Genomic DNA, 22,173 nt, shown 5'->3' with positions numbered 1-22,173 from the left:
ATTTCACATAAGAACAAGAGACTCTTGGAAAATTTTTGAACTCATTAAATGCATACTTAGAGAATAAGCTTGCAAGTCTTAGCAATAAAGAAAAATTTAATTTGAATATTCTCCTAAATCATTCAATTAAAAGGAAAAGTATATTTCAATCATTCAATTGAAATATACTTGTAAACAAAACAGTGCCACAATGTAACATGTCTTCATTCAGAAACTGATCAGGAGATAGCCAAGACTTTATTAGTCAGTGTTACATATATTAAATATATACACAAATTTATCAAGAAAAATAACATAAACAGTGATTATCACTTCAGTAAGGCATCATTTGGTAATGATACAGTATCAGTACTTTCATTCACACTTGATTGGAGAGTTCAAAAACACAGATGTAAATCCTATATAAATTGGCTGCCAGTGACTACTATAAACACTATTAGATAGTTGATATTTTGATATGATCTTGTTATTCTCAGATCTCACTGTCTCAAATGCTGGGGGAAAAAAAAAACTGGTTTAAGTAGCAGATGGAGAAAATTGGGTAACAACATAAAATATAAAGGGTTTTAATCCAGTTTGGAAATTAATAGAGGTAAGCAAAAAAGTTATGGGATGTCCTCCCTGGAGATATTTAACAGCAAGATAAATGTCCATCTGTCTAGAATAGTTTTACTGTGGCTTGCCTGAAGGAAAAGGAATAAGATCTGCTAATTTGCAAAATTTCCACAGCATCAATTTCATATTGTCAGAATGTTGCCTTGAGCCTATTTAGCCAATCCGCAAGATTAAAGCGAGTGCTTCCAGTGAAAATCTTCTGATACCTGGAATTTACTCAGAATAAAGCCTGCCTGAATATGTGGTAACTCCAATAAACCCAGTACAGTGCATTAGACCAATATTTTAGACAGTGCTATACAAAATATCAAGGTCTTCTCTGTAGCTCAAATGGTAAAGGGTTTGCCTGAAATGCAGGAGACCAGGGTTCAGTCCCTGGGCTGGGAAGATTCTCTGGAGAAGGGAATGGCAATCCACTCCACTATTCTTGCCTGGAGAATCCCAAGGACACAGGAGACTCGTGGGCTACAGTCTGTGGGGTTGCAGAGAGTCAGACATGACTGAGCAACTAACACTACACAAAATATTATCCTGATGCAACTAAAGCACATATTTCTTCTGTAAAGCCTCTGTTTTCTCTTTTGTCTCTGAAAGACTTGAATACTAGCCATCATGGGACCAGGAAGGCTTGTCCAAACTGTAAATGAACACTGGCATGATATACAGGACAGAGCATTATGCCTCTCCTTCCCACACTGAATGGGCTTCCCTTGTGGCTCAGCTGGTAAAGAATCTGCCTGCAATGTGGGAGACCCCGTTTTGTTTCCCTGGGTCAGGAAGATCCGCTGGAGAAAGGATAGGCTTCCCATTCCAGTATTTTTGGGCTTCCCTGGTGGCTTAGCTGGTAAAGAATCTGCCTGCAATGCTGGAGACCTGGGTTCGATCCCTGGTTTGGGAGATCCCCTGGAGAAGGGAGAGGCTACCCACTCCAGTATTCTGGCCTGGAGAATTCCATGGGCTGTATAGTCCATGGGGTCATAAAGAGTCAGACACGACTGAGCGACTTTCACTTTCACTTCCCACACTGAATATTCATAATAATAATAATGTCAATACTTATGGACTTTAACTGAGTCATTACTTGATGACCTACATTTACCCTTTTAATGACAATATGAATTAAAATTTACTCTCAGTGCTAATATATTTTACTAAATACTTTTCTTAACTTTTAATGATAAAACTAAACTTCAGACAGAGTCCCATGAAACTTAATTTCTTTGAATAATGTACTTTGATCTATTGTTTAATTAACTATAAAATTTTAGAAAATTTTAAGTATGATCCTTTTTAATTAACTAAACCTATAAATGCATTAAGGTGTTTCAAGGTTGTTTCCATGGTCTTTCACACTTTTACATGGAAGCCAGTGAGAGTAGCAGGAATAAATTGTTCTTTGACCATCATCATTCAGCGTCCACATAGTTTCTTAAGCCCCCTTTCCTCCATAAGAAAAGAAATCTCCGAAAACAAAGTCATTTGGATGCCATTCTACTCAGCTTTCACCATATTCGGATTGCTATGCTTTCTGCTAGCGCTGCTATTCCGAATTAGTACTGGTTCACCTTAAAGATACAGACATATTCCTTCCCTCACACACGCACACACACATTTCACTGCACTTTAATTTTATCTGCCAATCTCTTCAAAACCCAGAATTCAGGCTTTGAATAGGTCTTAATAAATTCTTACTTTCTCAATCTGCTTTTATTGACCAATATATAGTATGAACCAAACTCCTCGAAGATTTCTGTATATTTTCTTTCCAGTAATTCTTTTCTAAAGTATTCCCTGATAACCTCAAGCAACACCTTTATCTCTTTCTTTCCTCAGTATCTGTGGCACTTCACAATTTAAATCAGGGTCTTGCATAGATTTAGTACCTTCTGAGATATATATATATATATATATATATATATATATATACACACACACACACACATATATGTATATTTTTTCTACTTTGCAGCTTAATGTCTAATTGGCCCATGGTCTATCTGATTTCTAACTAATATTGCAGATTAGTCCATATTCTAATTTTCTCTCTCCTCAGTACCCTTTTTCTCTAATAATCACAAGTGCAAGCAATTATTATATTTTTTTCATAAAAGTAAAAATTAAGGCTCAGTGAAGTTTAATGAATTGTCATGTTTACAAAACAAACAAACAAAAATAGCAAAATATTCTGAGACTCCAGTCCTAGGCTTATCTCATGGTTTTTAAATAACTGTGTTTAAACTGGAAAAGGGGAAATGATATAGTGGGGGAAAATATTTCCCAAATCCCACCAAATCAATGATGCATTCCTCAAAGTACATTGGTCAGTATCTCACTTTTCTTTTTATCTCTAAACTTTTAGAATTGCATTTTTAAAGAAGAAACAAAGAGGAATTAAGGAAGAATTCCACCATGATTGGTAGCTCACTCCCAAATGCATCCTTAAACATGAGAGAAGGATTACTTGCAGACTTGGATTCCCTAAATATCGTTACTAAGATTAAAAGCCACCTGTTTTCAGGCTTTAGAGAGAATACTGTTAAAAGACTGCAAGAGGCATTCCAAAAGGGTGGTCAACTTTGGCCATTACTGTCCTTTCACAGAGACATATAGACAACTTGAGTAGGTGCTACATAGGAATCTTTATGTTGTTCTGACAAGAGATAATATACAGAGGCAGTTTTGAACACCCTATATCTCTGAATCTACTTGAAGATTTCCCCCAGTATTCATTAGAGATTAAATCTAAGCAAATAAAATCTCTTTAACATGTAAATGCTAATAAAAGTCTAAGGCCAGGATTTTGATGGTGCTATATATTTATATTTAGAAGTTTATATTTTTCTATCTCTACCTGTACACTTAGAAAGTACAAATTTAAAACAAAAACCATAAGACTGTTCTATACATCAGTGTCTCTTTTGCTGTCTCGTACACAGGGTTATTGTTACCATCTTTCTAAATTCCATATATATGCGTTAGTATATGTATTGGTGTTTATAGAACAGTCTTATGGACTCTGTGGGAGAGGGAGAGGGTAGGAAGATTTGGGAGAATGGCATTGAAACATGTAAAATATCATGTATGAAACGAGATGCCAGTCCAGGTTCGATTCATGATACTGGATGCTTGGGGCTAGTGCACTGGGACGACCCAGAGGGGTGGTATGGGGAGGGAGGAGGGAGGAGGGTTCAGGATGGGGAACACATGTATACCTGTGGCGGATTCATTTTGATATTTGGCAAAACTAATACAATTATGTAAAGTTTAAAAATAAAATAAAATTAAAAAAAAAAACTAAAACTAGAACTACAAAAAAAAATAAATAAAACAAAAACCATTTACATTGAAAAGAAGACATAGAGGCCATAGCTTATAGCTTTATAAACAGTCGTCTTCTTTGACCAAGGAAAACATCTGTCTCACATTCACTACTTGAGAAATGTTGGATTCCACCATGGAGAATTCTGAAAGTAAGTTAATTCTTGAAAGAGTTTCTGCCCCGTTTATTACAAAGGTAAGAAACACTGAATTCCTGATAGTTAATCTCAGCACACAGGGGCTTTTCCCTTTACATTCCAAACTAACATAGAAGCTAAAGAAAACACTTTACATCCTAGTTTCATAGTCAGTCAAAACCTATCGTTTTAAAAGATTAATATGATACTTTAAAATTTATTAAGATACATATCCATAATGTTAGGGTTGCCACTGTAATCTTAGATCTGATATGTAAAAAGCTATGTGCACTTACAAAACAACACATCTACACAAGACACTAGATTAAAGATTTAACAAGGAAAAATACAGAGGTTTCTTTTACTTTGCTTTTTAAAGAAGGCTATACATACATTCTTTCATAAAGATAAAAGGGAAAATCTAAGTAAAGTATTCACACAAATTGAAAGACACTTTTCTCATTCTCACACTTCAGAATTTAATAAAAATGGTGATCTAAAAGCTATTTTAAAAAGCTGTAGCTCTAGGCCACAGGTATCTCTAACAAGAAAATATTATCTACTCTTTCCAGAAAAAAATAGTCTGCATTTCCAATAAACACCAATAACAAGTGAAAAAGGTACTATTGAAATAAGCTCATAGTAAGAGGGAAGAAAATACATTGTAAATGCCTTTTAATAAAATCATTTCTTTAGACTTCACAAGGTTAACCACAAGGTTTGAAGAACCTTGTGATAACAACTGTGGTTGTTATTTGATAACTTCAGTTTCAAGACATCTTCTAAACGAGACTTCCTTCAGATAACATGTAAAAATGATTCAAAACTTATTGTTACAAGTTCTCCTAAGGAAGCATAAAATGCATAAGCTTTCACCATTTCTTTTCTGACACTTTATTTAATATGAATTAAATTTGGAAAATGGATAACTTTAAAAACAACAGTATCAATTAGAAAAAATACTTACAGATTTTTAATATCAACTGCCCCACGAAAAGCTTTCCTTGGAATTGCCTGAATCTGGTTTTCACTGAGGTCACTAAAAAAGACAAGGGATAAAAGATCAAGTTATAAATATGATTTAAAAGTTATTTTAATAATTATTGAGAAGTGATGTCACTTTCCAAAAAAGAAAGCTAAAGAAACACTAAATCATTATAATTAAATTAATAGCATTAGATGCAATTTCTAATACAAATATTTTATATTTCTAATAGAAATTAAAAATTTGGACAAAATAGTCTCTTGAAGTAACTTTTCAGATCTTTAATTCATAATAAATTATTAAATATGGTTCTCTTAAATTTAAAAGTTGATTCACTTCTGTGTAATAAAATATTTCTTTAAAACAAACAGTAAATTGTTCATAACTCAATTTTAAAGGGTTCTAAAGAAATAGTACTTGATATTTCCCCAACACCACCGATATAACTTAAGAAGTATACAGGAAAATAGTTCCTTTTAACATCCTAGAGAAGACTGGGCAAAACTGATAAAACCAGGGCAGTATGATTAAGTTTTCATAGCACTTTAAGTAATCTTGAAAATGGAACATGGCAGTACCGGCCCAACAATAAAACCCACAGTTCTTGCATGAAATATTAACAGCACATTGATTTAAAACCTTCTTTAAATAATTCTATTATAACCATAAACACAGACCATCTATATTTGCATTTTAATTTAATCTGGAAATACATTTTAATCAAGGGAACAAAAAGCACTCTTTGAGCTGAAAGGAGAGTTTGTAAAAATTACTCATCTCATGAAATGGATCATTATTTTCCCTTCAGAGTTCAGACGCAATTCTATAAGCTCATATAGTATTATTAGCCTTAACAAGTAGGATATAAATACACAATGCAAGAAACGTCATCGAAAAGAGGAAATTTTAAATAACGCTACCACATAGCAGAAAGCTGAAACAGCAAATAAATAAAGTATTAAAGTAACAATGAAGGTACTAAAATTATCTTTAAAATTCAAAATAACCGATGCTCACGAAGAAAGGTGAAGCTACTGACCACGGGTGTGTGGCTGATGAAACAGAGCCATTTTCCAATTAAGCGAAGGCATACTGGACAAATTCATCGACAGCCTCTCCCCCAGTGCTTATGACCAGAGCTGGTCGCTCACACAGTTGTGACCACACAATAGAGAGAACTGGCTGATATAGAGATTTAGTGTGTGGTTTTGACCTCATGAGCACCAAGTTTTAAACAACTGAGATTTGCATTTATATCTCAATCTCTGCAATGTTCAAATTAAGAAAAAAAAGGTTCGCTAAGCAATCTGTAGAAACAAACGTTAGTCTATTTAAAGAGTAGAAGTCCTTAGAAAAAAGAAAAGTACATATATGTTTTATTCCAAACAGTGAGTTTGTAAGATACGCTTATGTAGGTGTTAATGTAGCCATTAATGTCCTAAGTGAACTGTTTTCAATAGCTTCAGTATATCCCTAAGAGTAATAAAATTTCATTTCCTTAAAAATCGCTTGTTTCTCCAGCTTGTCATTGATTCAGACTGACTTCCTTTGCTTAATTACATTGAATTAAGAATACATATTTAAAAGCCTTAATGCCAGAAACAGTACTCAAAGGAGGCTACTAAGCTAAGAGAAGGTAAGAGAGATGCTGCTACTGCTGCTGCTAAGTCACTTCAGTCGTGTCCGACTCTGTGGAGAGAGATGCTAGACAAAGACGTTTCAGCCATTAAAAAGAATACATTTGAATCAGTTCTAATGAGGTGGATGAAACTGGAGCCTATTATACAAAGTTAAGTAAGCCAGAAATAAAAACACCAATACAGTATACTAACTCATATATATAGAATTTACAAAGATGGTAACGACAACCCTGTATGCGAGACAGCAAAAGAGACACAGATGTATAGAACAGTCTTTTGGACCCTGTGGGAGAGAGAGGGGGGTATTATTTGGGAGAAAGGCATTAAAACATATATAATATCATATAAGAAATGAATCGCCAGTCCAGGTTCGATGAAGGATACAGGAAGCTTGGGGCTGGTGCACTGGGATGACCCAGAGGGATGGTATGGGGAGGGAGGTGGGAGGGGGGTTCAGGATGGGGAACACATGTACACCCATGGCAGATTCATGTTGATGTATGGCAAAACCAATACAATATTGTAAAGTAAAAAATAAAATAATAATTTAAAAAAATAATAAGAAGTGAGGAGGGAAAAAACTGAGTTCAAGCAAATTTAAATCTAGAGCACTCCTTGAAAAACGATAGTGATTTTATGTTGTGCTTCTGTCAATTCAATGTTTTCTCATCATTTGTTTTCTTTTTCCACTTCTCCTAGAACAAAACAAAGACTGCTTCAGAGACTGTGTGAGTGAGTGAGAGTGTGTGTGTGTGTGTGTGTGTGTTCAGTCGTGCCTTACTCTTTGTGACACCATAGACTGTAGCCTGCCAGGCTCCTCTGTCCATGGGATTTCCCAGGCAAGATACTGGAGTGGGTTGCCATTTCCTCCTCCAGGGCATCTTCCCAACCCAGGGATGGAGCCATGTCTCCTGCATCTCCTGCACTGCAGGCAGATGGGTGCCACTGGGAAAGCCCAAGGTGAATAAAAATGGCAGAGATGCTGACTTCAGATTTTAGTCTTTTTGATCGCCTCAGGCAGAATTCTAGAACATAGGAAGGTTTTATTTTGCTAACACTTATCATCTTATCTTTTATATAACAGTGAGTGACAGTTAGGCTTGGAGCCTCAAGATCAATGTTCCATGGGTCACTGCCCCAGGAGTAGACTATTCTATGGGCTCTCTGCTCTTGTGCCCACCTCACTCTGGCAGCCAACTTCAGTTATGGATCTCAGTTCCCTTAAGTTAAGTGGGCAATGTTCATCCATGACAGGAAGAAGAACCTAAACAAGTTTTTAGTACCTTCTATATGCAATATTTAAATTTTAGAAATAATACAATATCAAAATTTATATTTTAAACCACATAGCCATCTTGTAAAGTAGGTATTATTATTATCACTGTTATTTTTAATTATTATAAAGAAACCAAGCTTCAGAGATGTCAGATATTAGTGCTAAACAATGACACAGAGTGTTAAATTAGATATAGAGGAAATCCAGATAACTATTGAGTCAAGATGAGGGGATTTCTAAAGATGACACTGGGGGCTATTAAATCCATCTCAATATATCCTTTCTGTGACCTAAAACTTCAGAGATTCTTTTCTTAACTCATCCTAGCCTCTGATTTATTTCATTGGCATTTTTGTGTGAAATAAATGGCACAAGCAAGAGTATGGAGGTGCAAAGCAGAACTTTTCATGGGAGTAGCTTTTGTTCTGGTTTTCTTAGAAGGTGTAACATGCAGTGGAGTAATAAGAGATGAGGTTGGAAGGAGAAATCAGTGATGCGATTAGCAGATATTTTCGTACCCACTGAAGAGTGAGTTCTTTCAGCCACAGTGGTAGGAAGGGGAGAGTGGTGGATGGGAGCTGAGCAGATGTTCTTTCTTAAACTGTCAACAGAATTTAGCAGAATATCAGGGATCAAAGGCTCAAATCTAAATATCCAGATACAAGATTTTTACGATAGTTGGGGGAAAAGCAATGAGAATGTCAAACAATAGAATAACTGTTAATAAAAACATTGCTTATTTACTCTGACCTAGTTAAAGGATGAGGCATCTCCCACCCTTTACATAGAAAAGGTGCAAAAGATTGAGAGTGGTATCAAGGATGCATGAAGAACCAAACTTGGAAGCGAACTGTATGTGGATGTGGATTAGGCAAAAGAGAGAGAGGAGATATGAGTCACTTGTGACTTAGATTAGAGGAACCATTAACAAATTGGGAAATCAGAATTTACAGTGTCTTTTATGAGCTTGGTTGTGAATTTTTTTTTTCAATCTCACTATAGAGATGTGATTTTTTTATCTCACAGTTTGGTGACAACAAAGAGAGTATAGGATAAGTAAAGCGTGAGTGGTACTATCTGAGAAGAGCGATTTAAAAGATCAGAGAAGTAACATTTATTGGAGACTTAGCTGACTCAAGCCACTTTCAAAATAAAAAAGGAGTTTTTGGAAATTTGATGAAAACAATTGAGCTCAATATTTCTCATCCTCCAGTGTTGGTATGGGTGGTTGACAGAAATTTAAGGAGAGGGTAAACATGCCAGAGGAATTAACAGCATAGACTACAGGCTGAGGCTATCTGAGGTTGAATTCTTTAGCTCTTCCATTTATTAACCACATGACCTTGGGATAATTGCTTGTGTTTTCTGTACCTCAGTTTCTTCATCTGTAAAATTAAACAATAACAGTGTCTATATTATAGGACTATTAGGTGGATTCAATGAAATCATATTCTTAAAGTGGTCAAAAAGTGCCTGACATACAGTGACTACTATAGAGGCACTGGTTACATACATGTTACAGTTATTCTGTTAGGAGACTAAGGATATCTGCTCTGTTCCTTGAAAGACCATTGTAGGCAATGTGCAATATTACTGATGAGAGTGCATTGTTTTGTGAACTATGTGATATGAGAAAAATGAGCCCGAACTACTGAGTTAGCAGGATAGAGCTGCCAATAGAAGAGTCTGTAATTACATCACTGGGCAATAGAGTGTAAAAATGTGCTTCAGAAAAGGAAATGGCTTGATTGGAGTTGATTTTTAGGAAGATTAATCTGGAAATTGAATTTTGGAGCAGGCAGGGACAATTGGCAAAGAGGCGCATTGGGAAGTATTGTGGAAGAAGTGTGGGTATCCAGTGAACTAGGCAATTCTTTTTGGAGAGCATTAAACAATATAGTGGAGAGCTGGGGTTAGGTCCAAACATAAGGTCTTTGATGCACGTTAAGGGGCTTGACATCTTGGGGAGAGTTTGGAACCACTCAACTTTACTGAGGAAGGCAACAGCAAAATGTGAAAAGTGTTTAGGAAAAACAAGTGTGGTCATTGAGGAGCTGGGATGGAAGACAAGGGGCTAAATTTGCTTTGTAAATTTGTGGACACAAACAAATGGAAAGGTATCACATGCTCAGGGACTGGAAGAACTAATGTCGCTAAAACGTCCAAAATGATCTACAGATTCAATGCAATCCTTCTCAAAACTCCAATGTTCTATCTTCCATAGAAAAAGAACAAACAGCCAACCCTAAAATTTATTTCGTCCCACAAAAGAACCGGAATGGCCAAAGCAATTTTGAGAAAGAACAAAGCCAGAGGCATCACACTTCCTGACTTCCATCTATATTACAAAGCTATAGTAATAAAAATAGAAAGATATTAGCAGAAAAAGAGACAGATCAATGGAACAGAATTGAGAGTTTAGAAATAAATCCACACATATGAAAACTTAATTTATGACAAAGAAAAAATGAACATATAATGGAGAAAGGATAGCCTCTTAAAGAAATGATTTTGGAAAAATTGTACTGCCGCGTACAACAGAATAAAACTGGACCACTAGTTTCACACACAGAAACTAAAATGGATTCAAGACTTCAACATAAACATATGACAGGAACCATAAAATTCCAAAAAGAAAACATAGGTGGTTAGCACCTTAACATTGATCTTAACAATGATTTTTTTTCTAGACGACTCAAAAAGCAAAGGCCATAAAAGCAAAAATAAACAAGTGGATATCAGTTCAGTTCAGTTCAGTCCCTCAGTCGTGTCCGACTCTTTGCGACCCCATGAATTGCAGCACGCCAGGCCTCCCTGTCCCTCACCAACTCCCGGAGTTCACTCAGACTCACGTCCATTGAGTCAGTGATGCCATCCAGCCATCTCATCCTCTGTCGTCCCTTTCTCCTCCTGCCCCCAATCCCTCCCAGCATCAGAGTCTTTTCCAATGAGTCAACTCTTCGCATGAGGTGGCCAAAGTACTGGAGTTTCAGCTTTAGCATCATTCCTTCCAAAGAAATCCCAGGGCTGATCTCCTTCAGAATGGACTGGTTGGATCTCCTTGCAGTCCAAGGGACTCTCAAGAGTCTTCTCCAACACCACAGTTCAAAAGCATCAATTCTTCGGCACTCAGCCTTCTTCACAGTCCAACTCTCACATCCATACATGACCACAGGAAAAACCATAGCCTTGACTAGACAGACCTTTGTTGGCAAAGTAATGTCTCTGCTTTTGAATATGCTATCTAGGTTGGTCATAATGTTCCTTCCAAGGAGTAAGCGTCTTTTAATTTCATGGCTGCAATCACCATCTGCAGTGATTTTGGAGCCCAAAAATATAAAGTCTGACACTGTTTTTACTGTTTCCCCATCTATTTCCCATGAAGTGATGGGACCGGATGCCATGATCTTTGTTTTCTAAATGTTGAGCTTTAAGCCAACTTTTTCACTCTCCTCTTTCACTTTCATCCAGAGGCTTTTTAGTTCCTCTTCACTTTCTGCCATAAGGGTGGTGTCATCTGTATATCTGAGGTTATTGATATTTCTCCTGGCAATCTTGATTCCAGCTTGTGCTTCTTCCGGCCCAGCGTTTCTCATGATGTACTCTGCATATAAGTTAAATAAGCAGGGTGACAATATACAGCCTTGATGTACTCCTTTCCTGATTTGGAACCAGTCTGTTGTTCCATGTCCAGTTCTAACTGTTGCTTCCTGACCTGCATACAGGTTTCTCAAGAGGCAGGTCAGGTGGTCTGGTATTCCCATCTCTTGAAGAATTTTCCACACTTTATTGTGATCCACACAGTCAAAGGCTTTGGCATAATCAATAAAGCAGAAATAGATGTTTTTCTGGAACTCTCTTTCTTTTTCCATGATCCAGCGGATGTTAGCAATTTGATCTCTGGTTCCTTTGCCCTTTCTAAAACCAGCTTGAACATCAGGAAGTTCACGGTTCACGTATTGCTGAAGCCTGGCTTGGAGAATTTTGAGCATTACTTTACTAGCGTGTGAGATGAGTACAATTGTGCGGCAGTTTGAGCATTCTTTGGCATTGCCTTTCTTTGGGATTGGAATGAAAACTGACCTTTTCCAGTCCTGTGGCCACTGCTGAGTTTTCCAAATTTGCTGGCATGTTGAGTGCAGCACTTTCTCAGCATCATCTTTCAGGATTTGAAATAGCTCAACTGGAATTCCATCACCTCCACTAGCTTTGTTCGTAGTGATGCTTTCTAAGGCCTACTTGACTTCACATTCCAGGATGTCTGGCTCTAGATGAGTGATCACACCATCGTGATTATCTGGGTCGTGAAGATCTTTTTTGTACAGTTCTTCTGTGTATTCTTGCCACCTCTTCTTAATATCTTCTGCTTCTGTTAGGTCCACAAACTATAAAAGCTCTACATAGCAAATAAAACCATCAAAAATAAAGAGGCAACCTATGGAACTGGAGAAAATATTTGAAAAACATGCATCTGATAAGGGGTTAATGTCCACAATATACAAAGAACTCATACATCTACATATCAGAAAACAAATAACCCAATTAAAAATGGGCAGAGGACCTGAACAGACATTCTCCAAAGAAGACATATAGACACATGAAAAGACGCACAACATTACAAAGCATTAGGAAAATGCAAATCAAAACCACAAGGAGATGTCACCTTACACTTATCAGAATGATTAGCATCAAAAATACAACAGATAACATGTGTTGGCACAGACACAGGGAAAAGGGAACACTAGTGAACTATTGGTGGAAATGTAAATTGGTGCAACCACAATGGAAAACAGTATAGCAAGTCCTTGAAAGATTAAAAATAGAACTACCATATAAAATAGCATACCCAGAGGAAACAAAATCATTCTCTTGAAAGAGTATCTGCACTCCTATGTTCATTGCAGCATTATCAACAATAACCAAGATATAGAAATAACATGTGTCCATCAATGGATGCGTGGATAAAGAAGATGGTACAGAATATTATTCAGCCTGGTAAAGAAGGAAATCCTGCTATTTGCCACAACATGGGTAGACCCTGAGAGCACACGTTAATAAGTCCAATAAGTCAAAGAAAGACAAATACTGTATGATCTCATTTATATGTGGAATCAAATAAAAGTGGAACTCACAGAAAGAACATATTGGTGGTTGCCAGAGGTGGGAAACTGGGGGGTGGGTTAGAGAAATGGGTAAAGGTGGTAAAAAAAGTACAAGTGTTCAGGTATAAGATTAAAGTGCTGCTCTGGGGTGTAATGTACAGCATTGTGACTGTTATTTAACAATAATGTATATTTGAAGATTCTAAGAAGGTAAATATTAAAAGCTCTTATTCAGATTTTTTAACTATGTGTCTGTGCTTAGTCACTCAGTTGTGTCCAACTGTTTGCAACCCCATGGACTGTTCTCCAGACAAGAATACTGGAATGGGTAGTCATTCCCTTCTCCAGGGGATCTTCCTCACCCAGGGTTGAACCTGGGTCTCCTGCATTGCAGGTGGATTCTTTACAATCTGAACTACCAGGGAAGCCCTTAAATTATGTGAGGTAATATGGTGGGATGAGATTTTAGAGAATACCAAAGATACTTCTGTTTTAGGGCTTCTCAGGTGGCTCAGTAGTAAAGAATCTGCCTGCCATTACAGGAGATGTAGGAGACATGGGTTCGATCCCTGGGTTGAGAAGATAACACTGGAGAAGGAAATGGGAACTCATGCCAGTATTCTTGCCTGGGAAATCCCATGGATACAGGAGCCTGGTGGGTGTTAGAAAAGAGTCAGACTCAACAGAGAGACTAACACTTTTTACTTTCACTTTCAATGGTTATTAATAAAACATACTGCAGTGATCATTTAGTAATATATCAAATCATTTTGTTCTACACATTAAATGAATATTATGTATGTCAATAAACCTGGGAAAATACAAAAAAATCACTGCAAAGTATCAGGCATGATTTGGAATTTTCCATGTGAATTAAAATTACTGATTACATTAAATCTGAAAGTCTGGTTTATTCATTTTCTGACATGATAAGAAAGTGAGAAGAGCTGGAAAAGACTGTCCTGTTCTGAAGCTAATCTTGGTAGGAAGGACATGAACACAGATGAACATAAGTGGTTTTAAACAGAAAAGGCTTCTTGGTATTTGCATAACTGTAAAGATATAGGCCTCCCAGAGCCAGGCCTGAGAAAGTGAAAGTCGCTCAGTCACGTAGAACTCTTTGTGGCCCCTTGGACTATACCGTCCATGGAATTCTCCAGTCCAGAATAGTGAAGTGGGTAGCCTTCCTCTTCTCCACGGGATCTTCCCAACCTAGGGATCGAACCCAGGTCTCCCACATCACAGAAGAACTCTTTACCAGCTGAGCCACAAGGGAAGCACAACAATACTGGAGTGGGTTGCCTAACCCTTCTCCAGGGGATCTTCCCAACCCAGGAATCGAACTGGGGCCTCCTGCATTGCAGGCAGATTCTTTACCAACTGAGCTATCATGGGATTCCTGGCAAGTGGTGCTAGTAGTAATCACCCTGGAGTTTCCCATTTTGGATCTTCCCCCTTCTACTCCATCCAACTCATTCATAAAACTACTTCAGCAGCATCTTGAATCAAGCTCCTTCCTCCCATTTTCTATTGTCATAGTTCCTGTTGGATAACAATAGTCAGCACTGTTCCATACATGATTGAGATTCCAAACTCACATCTTTGTCTTGATTTATGATCCCTAACAATGTGTCCTCTACACTGGCATCACCTTTACATTTCCAAAACTGAAATCAAGTCCAACTGAAATAACCATCTTCTGAATTCTTACATGGTTCAATTAAGAGGACACCATCCTTACAGTAGTTCAGACCAAAAACTTGGAGTCCTCATCAACATCTAATATTCTTCTATACCCAACATGTAATCCACCAAAAAATTCCCTGAACTGTTCAAATATCTTCAGAATCTGGTCTACCTACACCTCTGCTCCCCTGACAAAGCTACCACCCCACCTTCTCTGGATTATCTTCATAACTTCCTGTCTCTCTCTGTTCCCTTTGCCTTCTTACAATCATAGTTTGCCATGTCTCCAATCAAAATTCTTCATTGATGTCCCATCTTAAAAGGAGGGGAAAGCTCAAAGCATTACAAGGTCCACAAGACTCCCAAATAATTGATGGACACCTCATCACTTTATCCTTTTTGACCTCATCTCTTTGTTATCTCCACCTTGCCTACTCTTCTCCAGTTACGCAGGCTTTCTTGGAATTTCCTGAAGCCTTCACATTGTGCCTCACTTGTGGGACTTCCTTGATACATTCTGTGCTTCTAGTTTCACTTCAGACCTTCATTCATTGATTCCATTCTCTTAACCCACCTGTTATAAAATCATCTTTCCAACTCTTTCAGCTTATCCACACTTTATTTTCTTAAGCACCTAGTTCCTATCACCATGAAATGCAAGGTTGTACATTGTTCAAGACACAGAACAAACAGTACTCCCTTAAACATAGTTCTTTTCCAATCCCCCAGCTGAGCCATGTGCTAAGATCTCTGTAATGTATTTGCTATGTGATTGTGTGCAGGTCGCTTACCCCTCTCTCCATTTGTGAACCTGTAAAATGAGCTAGGATAAATCACTCTTAGGGCCATTTTACCTGGTCTAAACAACAATATTATTATTAACGAAAATTAATATTAAAATAACTAAATATCAATAAGCTTGTTACACAATTACAAATTAATTATTAAACATTACTATTTATGATTGCGGAGTCAGTTATTCTCATCTTCTGTGCTCTTAAGCTGGCATGCACACATATTACTGTAACACTCAAAAATTTTTAGTTGATTTGTTTTTGTGATAACTGTCTTTCTTTTGAGACAATATGATGAATAAAGGCAGAGATTTTAGTTCATCTTATTTACAAAGAATTCCTGGCATATCACAGGTTTTTAATAAGCAAAGGTTTATGGAAGGAAAACTAAATTCTGAAGAAAAATCTTACATGGCAATGGATATGTGCAAGCAAGGAAAAAAGGTGGTAAGTTATAAGCCTGAAGTTGGAGCACCGATAAGTAGCAAAATCTGATACTATATTCACAGCAAGGGGAAATCAGGAAAGAAAACTGGGCTCCTGAAAGTACTTTTAAATATATTGATATCAAAGCAACACAAGAGAGGTAAATGTCACTGTTTTATAAAACCTTGAGTTATTAAACTAGAGTTCAATGAAGAGATCAGAGGGAGAAAGACAGATTAATGAGTCTTTGCACCACTGTGAGAATTGAACATAGCACACATAAATCTTCTTTCAGAGGATATGCATTGACAAATTTCATATTTGCAGGTTACTGTTCCTAGGAACCAAAACTTGTACTGGAGACTTCAATATCTGAAGGTGGGAAAGTCAGCTGTGTTCTATTTCTCTCTCTCACTTGTATTCTCTCACTCATGCATCCAAAACTATTTCAGTTCAGTTCAGTTCAGTCGCTCAGTCGGTCCGATTCTTTGTGACCCCATGAATCGCAGCACGCCAGGCCTCCCTGTCCATCACCAACTCCTGGAGTTCACTCAAACTCTCGTCCACGGAGTCGGTGATGCCATCCAGCCATCTCATCCTCTGTTGTCCCCTTCTCCTCCTTACTCACAGCATAAAATATGATATAATCATTGCTTTGTGATAATTCTGTTCCTTTTATGCTATGTTTTTAACCAACAACTTGACCACTGTTTCTTGCTAAACAGGGCTGTCTCTTCTACACATATCCTGTCTCTTCCTGGTCTTAATATAATCCAATGTAGCATATCTTTAAAAGAAATCTTTTTTGTCCAATATATGAATGGTCTCTTTTCAGAGATTATTGGTGCTGTTTCTCTACTAAAAATTGTCTTGTAAGTGTGGACTTAACAACAACTTCAGGTACTTAGCAACCAAAGCTTTATCGAACATAGTAGTAATAATGCACATCTAGTTTTCTTCTGGGCTTCCCTGGTGGCTCAGTGGTAAAGAATCCGCCTGCCAATGCAGGAGATACAGGTTCAATCCCTAGGTTGGGAAAATCCCCTGGAGAAGAAAATGGCAACGCATCCCAGTACTTTTGCCTGGGAAATACCATGGATAGAGGAGCCCAGTGGGTTAAAGTCCATGGGACTGCAAAAGAGTTGGACATAACCTGGCAACTAAACAACACTTTTCTTCTGATTTCCAATATGCTTTGAAAATAGTGCTTTCTTCCACATAAGAAAAAGTGTCAACAGGTTTTTTCATAACTTACAGATGACAGTTGCAAGACTCCATAGATACCTAAATGTGCTCAATTTAGAATTGATAGATAAGATAATACTCAAAGATAAATTGCATTGGGAAAGTATTAACTGCCAGGTGATACACTTTGATTTGTTTCTATAATCATATCAGAAGTACTCTTGTATTACCATTTGGAGGCAAGGAACTGAAGTTTACAGAGGTTATGCAATTTAGCTGTGGTCATATAGCTAGTATACTTGTTGACATCCACAAGAGCCAAAATTTTCTGAGAACAGATACCGAATAATTCACCATTGCATTGCCAAGCCTTAATATAGTGCCTTGCTGTGGTCATGCTAACTCGTTTCAGTCATGTTTGACTCTTTGAGACTCTATAAAGCATAAATAAAAATGTCCACAACTGATTAGGGAATTAGGATTATACTTATTGACATTTAGATTTCCAAACAGATTATTTATGTAATAGGTACTCTGTGTCTCCTTTAGGACATACTACATGAAAATGTCATGGTTTACTCTGGTATATTAAGACCATGATATTATTTTCTTCCCATCGATATGGTTAAAAATATTATTATTAAAATAATATTTTAAAAATATTATTTTTAAATATCCAAATATCTTTACTGAGATCAGTAAGATAAACATAATAGCAAAGTTAGAATCATGGTGTTAGTATAAATATTACATATTTCAAGTGGAACACAGTCACTGAAAATCTTTATTAAGCCTACACAATAGTCTCAGTTTCAGCTGATGGACATAAAATCTCTGTAATTTTCTCAATATTGGGCCCAAGGATATGTGTGATTCTCATAATTTAGTCCATAAAACATGGATGCAAATAAAGAAATAACAGTTTCCTGAATACAACTCCATGTATTTGTATCTGGAATCGCAGTATTCATATACTGAGACATATCAAAGATGTGATACTATTTTTTCATTAAAAAATCTCAATATAGTCAGTAAGACCAGCATACATATATATATGAATAAAGAGCAAACACATATTCATGGTAACAAGCATGAGGAAATGAAATAATGAGTGATAATAAGAATGATATGACATATAGATCAGGAAATGCTTTAGCAAGGGGAAAGCATCTGGGTCTTAGGGAAAGTAGTGCAGATGAACTGTTAAGAAGAAATGGGAAGCTGTTTCAAAAGAGACCAGCATAAGAAGACCAGAGACATACGGATATATTAAGGGTGACATTTTTGGCACTGAATGGGAAGAAAACAAAATTTTGCTGCACTTAACTATTAATTAGAAGGAAAGAGAGTTTGTGTTGGGATCCCAGAACATTCAAATAAGATGACTATGGACTTTCAGCTGATCTTATTAGCAGTAAGACACAAGGTGCTGCCGCCGCTGCTAACTTACTTCAGAACAAGGTGTGCGAGTAATAAAACAAAGCAAAGCTTCAGAAATCTCTGTGCAAGAATGACTGGAAAGCAATATCTAACAATCTACTTCAGAACATAAAGTTTTATTGTTTTTCCTCCCCAATTGTTCTTAAAGATATACTTACAATGAAGGGTCTTATATATATATATATACTTATATGTATATACTGAATATATATACTCAATTCTGACTTCATAAAAACTGCTCTATAAAGATAGCCAACCATCAGCCTTGCCTTCCAGAATTTACATATTCCAATTAAAAAGTGATTCTTAATGGCTATGAAAATATTTTCCATTGAAGGCAAATTTCAACTGGAAAGCTACAAATTACTGATTAATAAATAAAATTGGCAAACTCAAATCTCAACAAATTATGATCCCCACCAAGAGAAAACTTTTACAAATAGACTTTAAGAGTTTTACTGAAATAAAATTTATGTACCCAAAAGTCAATCAGTTTAGACTACACAATTCAATGGTTTTAGATCATTTAGAGTTGTTTATCAATCATCATATTTTAAATTTAGAACATTTTCATTACTCCTAAAAGAAACTTTAGACTTATAAGCATTCACTCCCCTCTTCCTCTCCCATCTTGTAGCATGTATCCACAGTTCATTTTCTATTGTCAAACAATATTCCATTGTATGGATACAGCACACTTGTTTACTCTTCAGTTGATACATGCGACAGGCTTTGTAAGGCAATTTAAAAATTAACAACTGCTTGTGCTGGGGACAAGTATATTTAATATGCTCTTTGATTTCTTTGTGATAGTTTTGTTTTTGATTTAATATATCATTTGTTCAATATAACAGAATCCCAATTATTGGCCCATGGCCATCAAGGAGTGGTTACTATAAATCATCTTGCACCCTTTCACATATCATCCTCTCTTAGAAGACTTGTTGGCTTTGGTTCAACTGTTTACATTGAGTTATAGTGTTCTTCCCCTAATTTTACCTCCATAAACCCACAACAGCTCTACAATATGTGACATACTCTTTTGATCACGCTCACAGAATTGGTATAGGCTATAAAAACATCTCTTGATTTCTTCTGTTTTGAACTTGGGACAAAACTTTGTGGGAAGGGAGCTGGGAAGGCGTTCAGGATGGCGGGGACACATGTATACCTGTGGCTGATTCATGTTGATATATGGCAAAAATCATCACAATATTGTAAAGTAATTATTTTCTTAATTAAAATAAATTATTTAAAAAAACTTAAAGAAGCAGAGAACAGAATGGTGGTTGCCAGAGGCTGTGGGGAGGGGAAATGGGAAGTTACTAACCAATGAGCAGGAACTCTCAGTTATGCAAGATGAGTTCTAAGAGAGATGCTGTACAGTGTTGCACGTACAGTTAATATACTGTATTGTACACTTAAAATTTTGTAAACAGGGTTGATCTCATGTTAAATGTTCTTATTAAAAAATAAAAAGTAATAATCTGTAAATGTTACGATGTAAAAAAATAATGGGAATAGACATATTATTTTCTTACCACTGTTTTTATCCATATATGCATAGCCATACTGATGCTGATTTGAAAAAGCATTATTTTTTTCTAAATGTATGTACATTGAGACAGACAAAGACAGAGAGAGAAGAAATAGAGAAAAAAGAGAGAAAGATACAGAGATTAAAAACTCACTGCCTGAAAGCACGGGCATGTGTGCATATGTGTGTATATATATGTATATATATATTTGATGTGTAGATATCTTAATTACAGATTACTACTTGTAATTTAGGTAGACAAATGTAAAATATTATGGTCTAAGAAAGTCTTTCTTCTCAGATTTAAACAGATCTCAATGATTTCAACTTAAAACAATCCTATATAACTCCTGACGATAATTTTAGAAACCTCATGTGAAGTCTGGAATAGTCTCTAGAAAATTTATTTTAAATAGGAGGTACAATGAAAATAATTGGCAAATGCATTCATCTAAGCACTCTTTACAGATCCTCACTTAATCCTTCCATTTCTAAAAAATCAAGGCAACTTTCAAGAAAATGTTCTTTTTAATCAGCACATCTCTCTTACTCATTCTAAAGATTTTTAAAAGGTGGAATGTACTCTAATGGCGCTGAAATACTGCATCAGCTTTTAACAAAAGAGCTAATACTGCAATGCTGCTATTTTACTGCTCACGACGTATGGTTTCCAGTTGAGTATCCCATTAACCTCAGAGTGCAATGATATCATTTTAATTATATAAATTGAAACAGCAATGTATAATACTTATATCACGTAAAAATGGATTCGTTCTACGTGAAAGTGTCTAAACTATCTTTCACTATGAAGCCATAAATTTGCTTTAGATGGCAAACCTGCCTGTAAATTTAATTACTGGTAATTTTATTTTCCTCCACAGTTTAACCTCTCTTAGAGTCTGACCGGGAATATCATAAATCTGTACTTCCACGGATTACTTTGAAAACTACTGAGTAATGATAAATTAGTATTTGCTCAGATTTTAACTTAGAAAAGCAGATAAATATAAGTTGGCAGAAATAAGTATGTCAACCTGTAGAAATCATCATAGCCTAAATTCCTAATTTGTTAAAAAGTATATATTTTTTAGTGAAGCTTTTTACTTACATAACCAAACAATACATTTCATGGAAGATAACTATTTTTAAACATCTGTTGGTGGTGGTTTAGTCGCTAAGATGTGTCCGACTCTTGCGACCCCATGGACTGGGAACCTACCAGGCTCCTCTGTCCATGGGCTTCTCCAGGCAAGAATACTGGAGTGGGTTGCTGTTTCCTTCTCCAGGGGACCTTCCCGACCCAGGAATTGAACCCAGGTCTCCTACATCGCAGGCAGATTCTTTACCCACTGAGCTACAAAGGTAAACCCTTAAGTATTTAAAGATCCAAATAGCTGTGGGTGTATAAGAAAAAAAAAATGTTTCAAGTAAGAAACAGATGTTTGCATTAGTCCAAGAGAAAGACTAGTTTATAGGTAGTAAAGTCTCATACTACATATTCACAGAATTGTCTAGTATCGTTAGAATATTTCAGGGGTCACATTCCAGGGAACTCATGCAATTTGGGGAGAGGCTGAGGGGCATGGGAGAAGTGTTCCCCATCAAGGATTCTCTCCTTCCTCAGAATTCCCCACAGGGTAGCTATTCTAAAGGAAACAGAAAGGAAACATGGTTGTGATGGGTGAAAGCTAGAACGTTTCAATCTTAATTAAATGTGACACACACCAAGTGTGAATAATCCTGTCTTCCTGTGAACAGAGCGAGGAATACAGCCAGGTCACTCAAACTAGAGGGTTTAGACTCACATGCTCTGCCACTTACTGACTTTATCACATGGGCAAGCCACTCTGCTTCTTTAATTCCTTACTCCTTCATCTGTAAAGTGGGGACAATAATATCACCCACTTCATAAAGTTATCACTTGGAAGAGCTGGAATAAATTAAAGCCTATGCAATGCTTGGCGGGGTGCTAGGCACAAAGCAAGCACCAGATCATGCTAGCGGTGCCACAGCCAGATACATGTTTCTCTCT

The 22,173-nt window shown here is 36.6% G+C and overlaps 1 protein-coding gene across 2 annotated transcripts in view; it reads right to left on the bottom strand.

The window, feature by feature from the left end:
* The window catches only part of SLIT2 (slit guidance ligand 2), a 406,260-nt gene that overhangs the window by 151,108 nt on the left and 232,979 nt on the right, over positions 1–22,173 (bottom strand). For both annotated transcript variants that reach the window (XM_061419763.1, XM_061419764.1), the window contains exon 5: positions 5,038–5,109. In XM_061419763.1, coding sequence (XP_061275747.1) covers positions 5,038–5,109 — 72 coding nt within the window. The remainder of the gene's footprint in view (positions 1–5,037; positions 5,110–22,173) is intronic.

This window comes from Bos javanicus, chromosome 6 (assembly GCF_032452875.1).
Source record: "Bos javanicus breed banteng chromosome 6, ARS-OSU_banteng_1.0, whole genome shotgun sequence".
Taxonomy (NCBI): Eukaryota; Metazoa; Chordata; class Mammalia; order Artiodactyla; family Bovidae; genus Bos; species Bos javanicus.
This window is presented reverse-complemented; position numbering and strand designations above follow the sequence as displayed.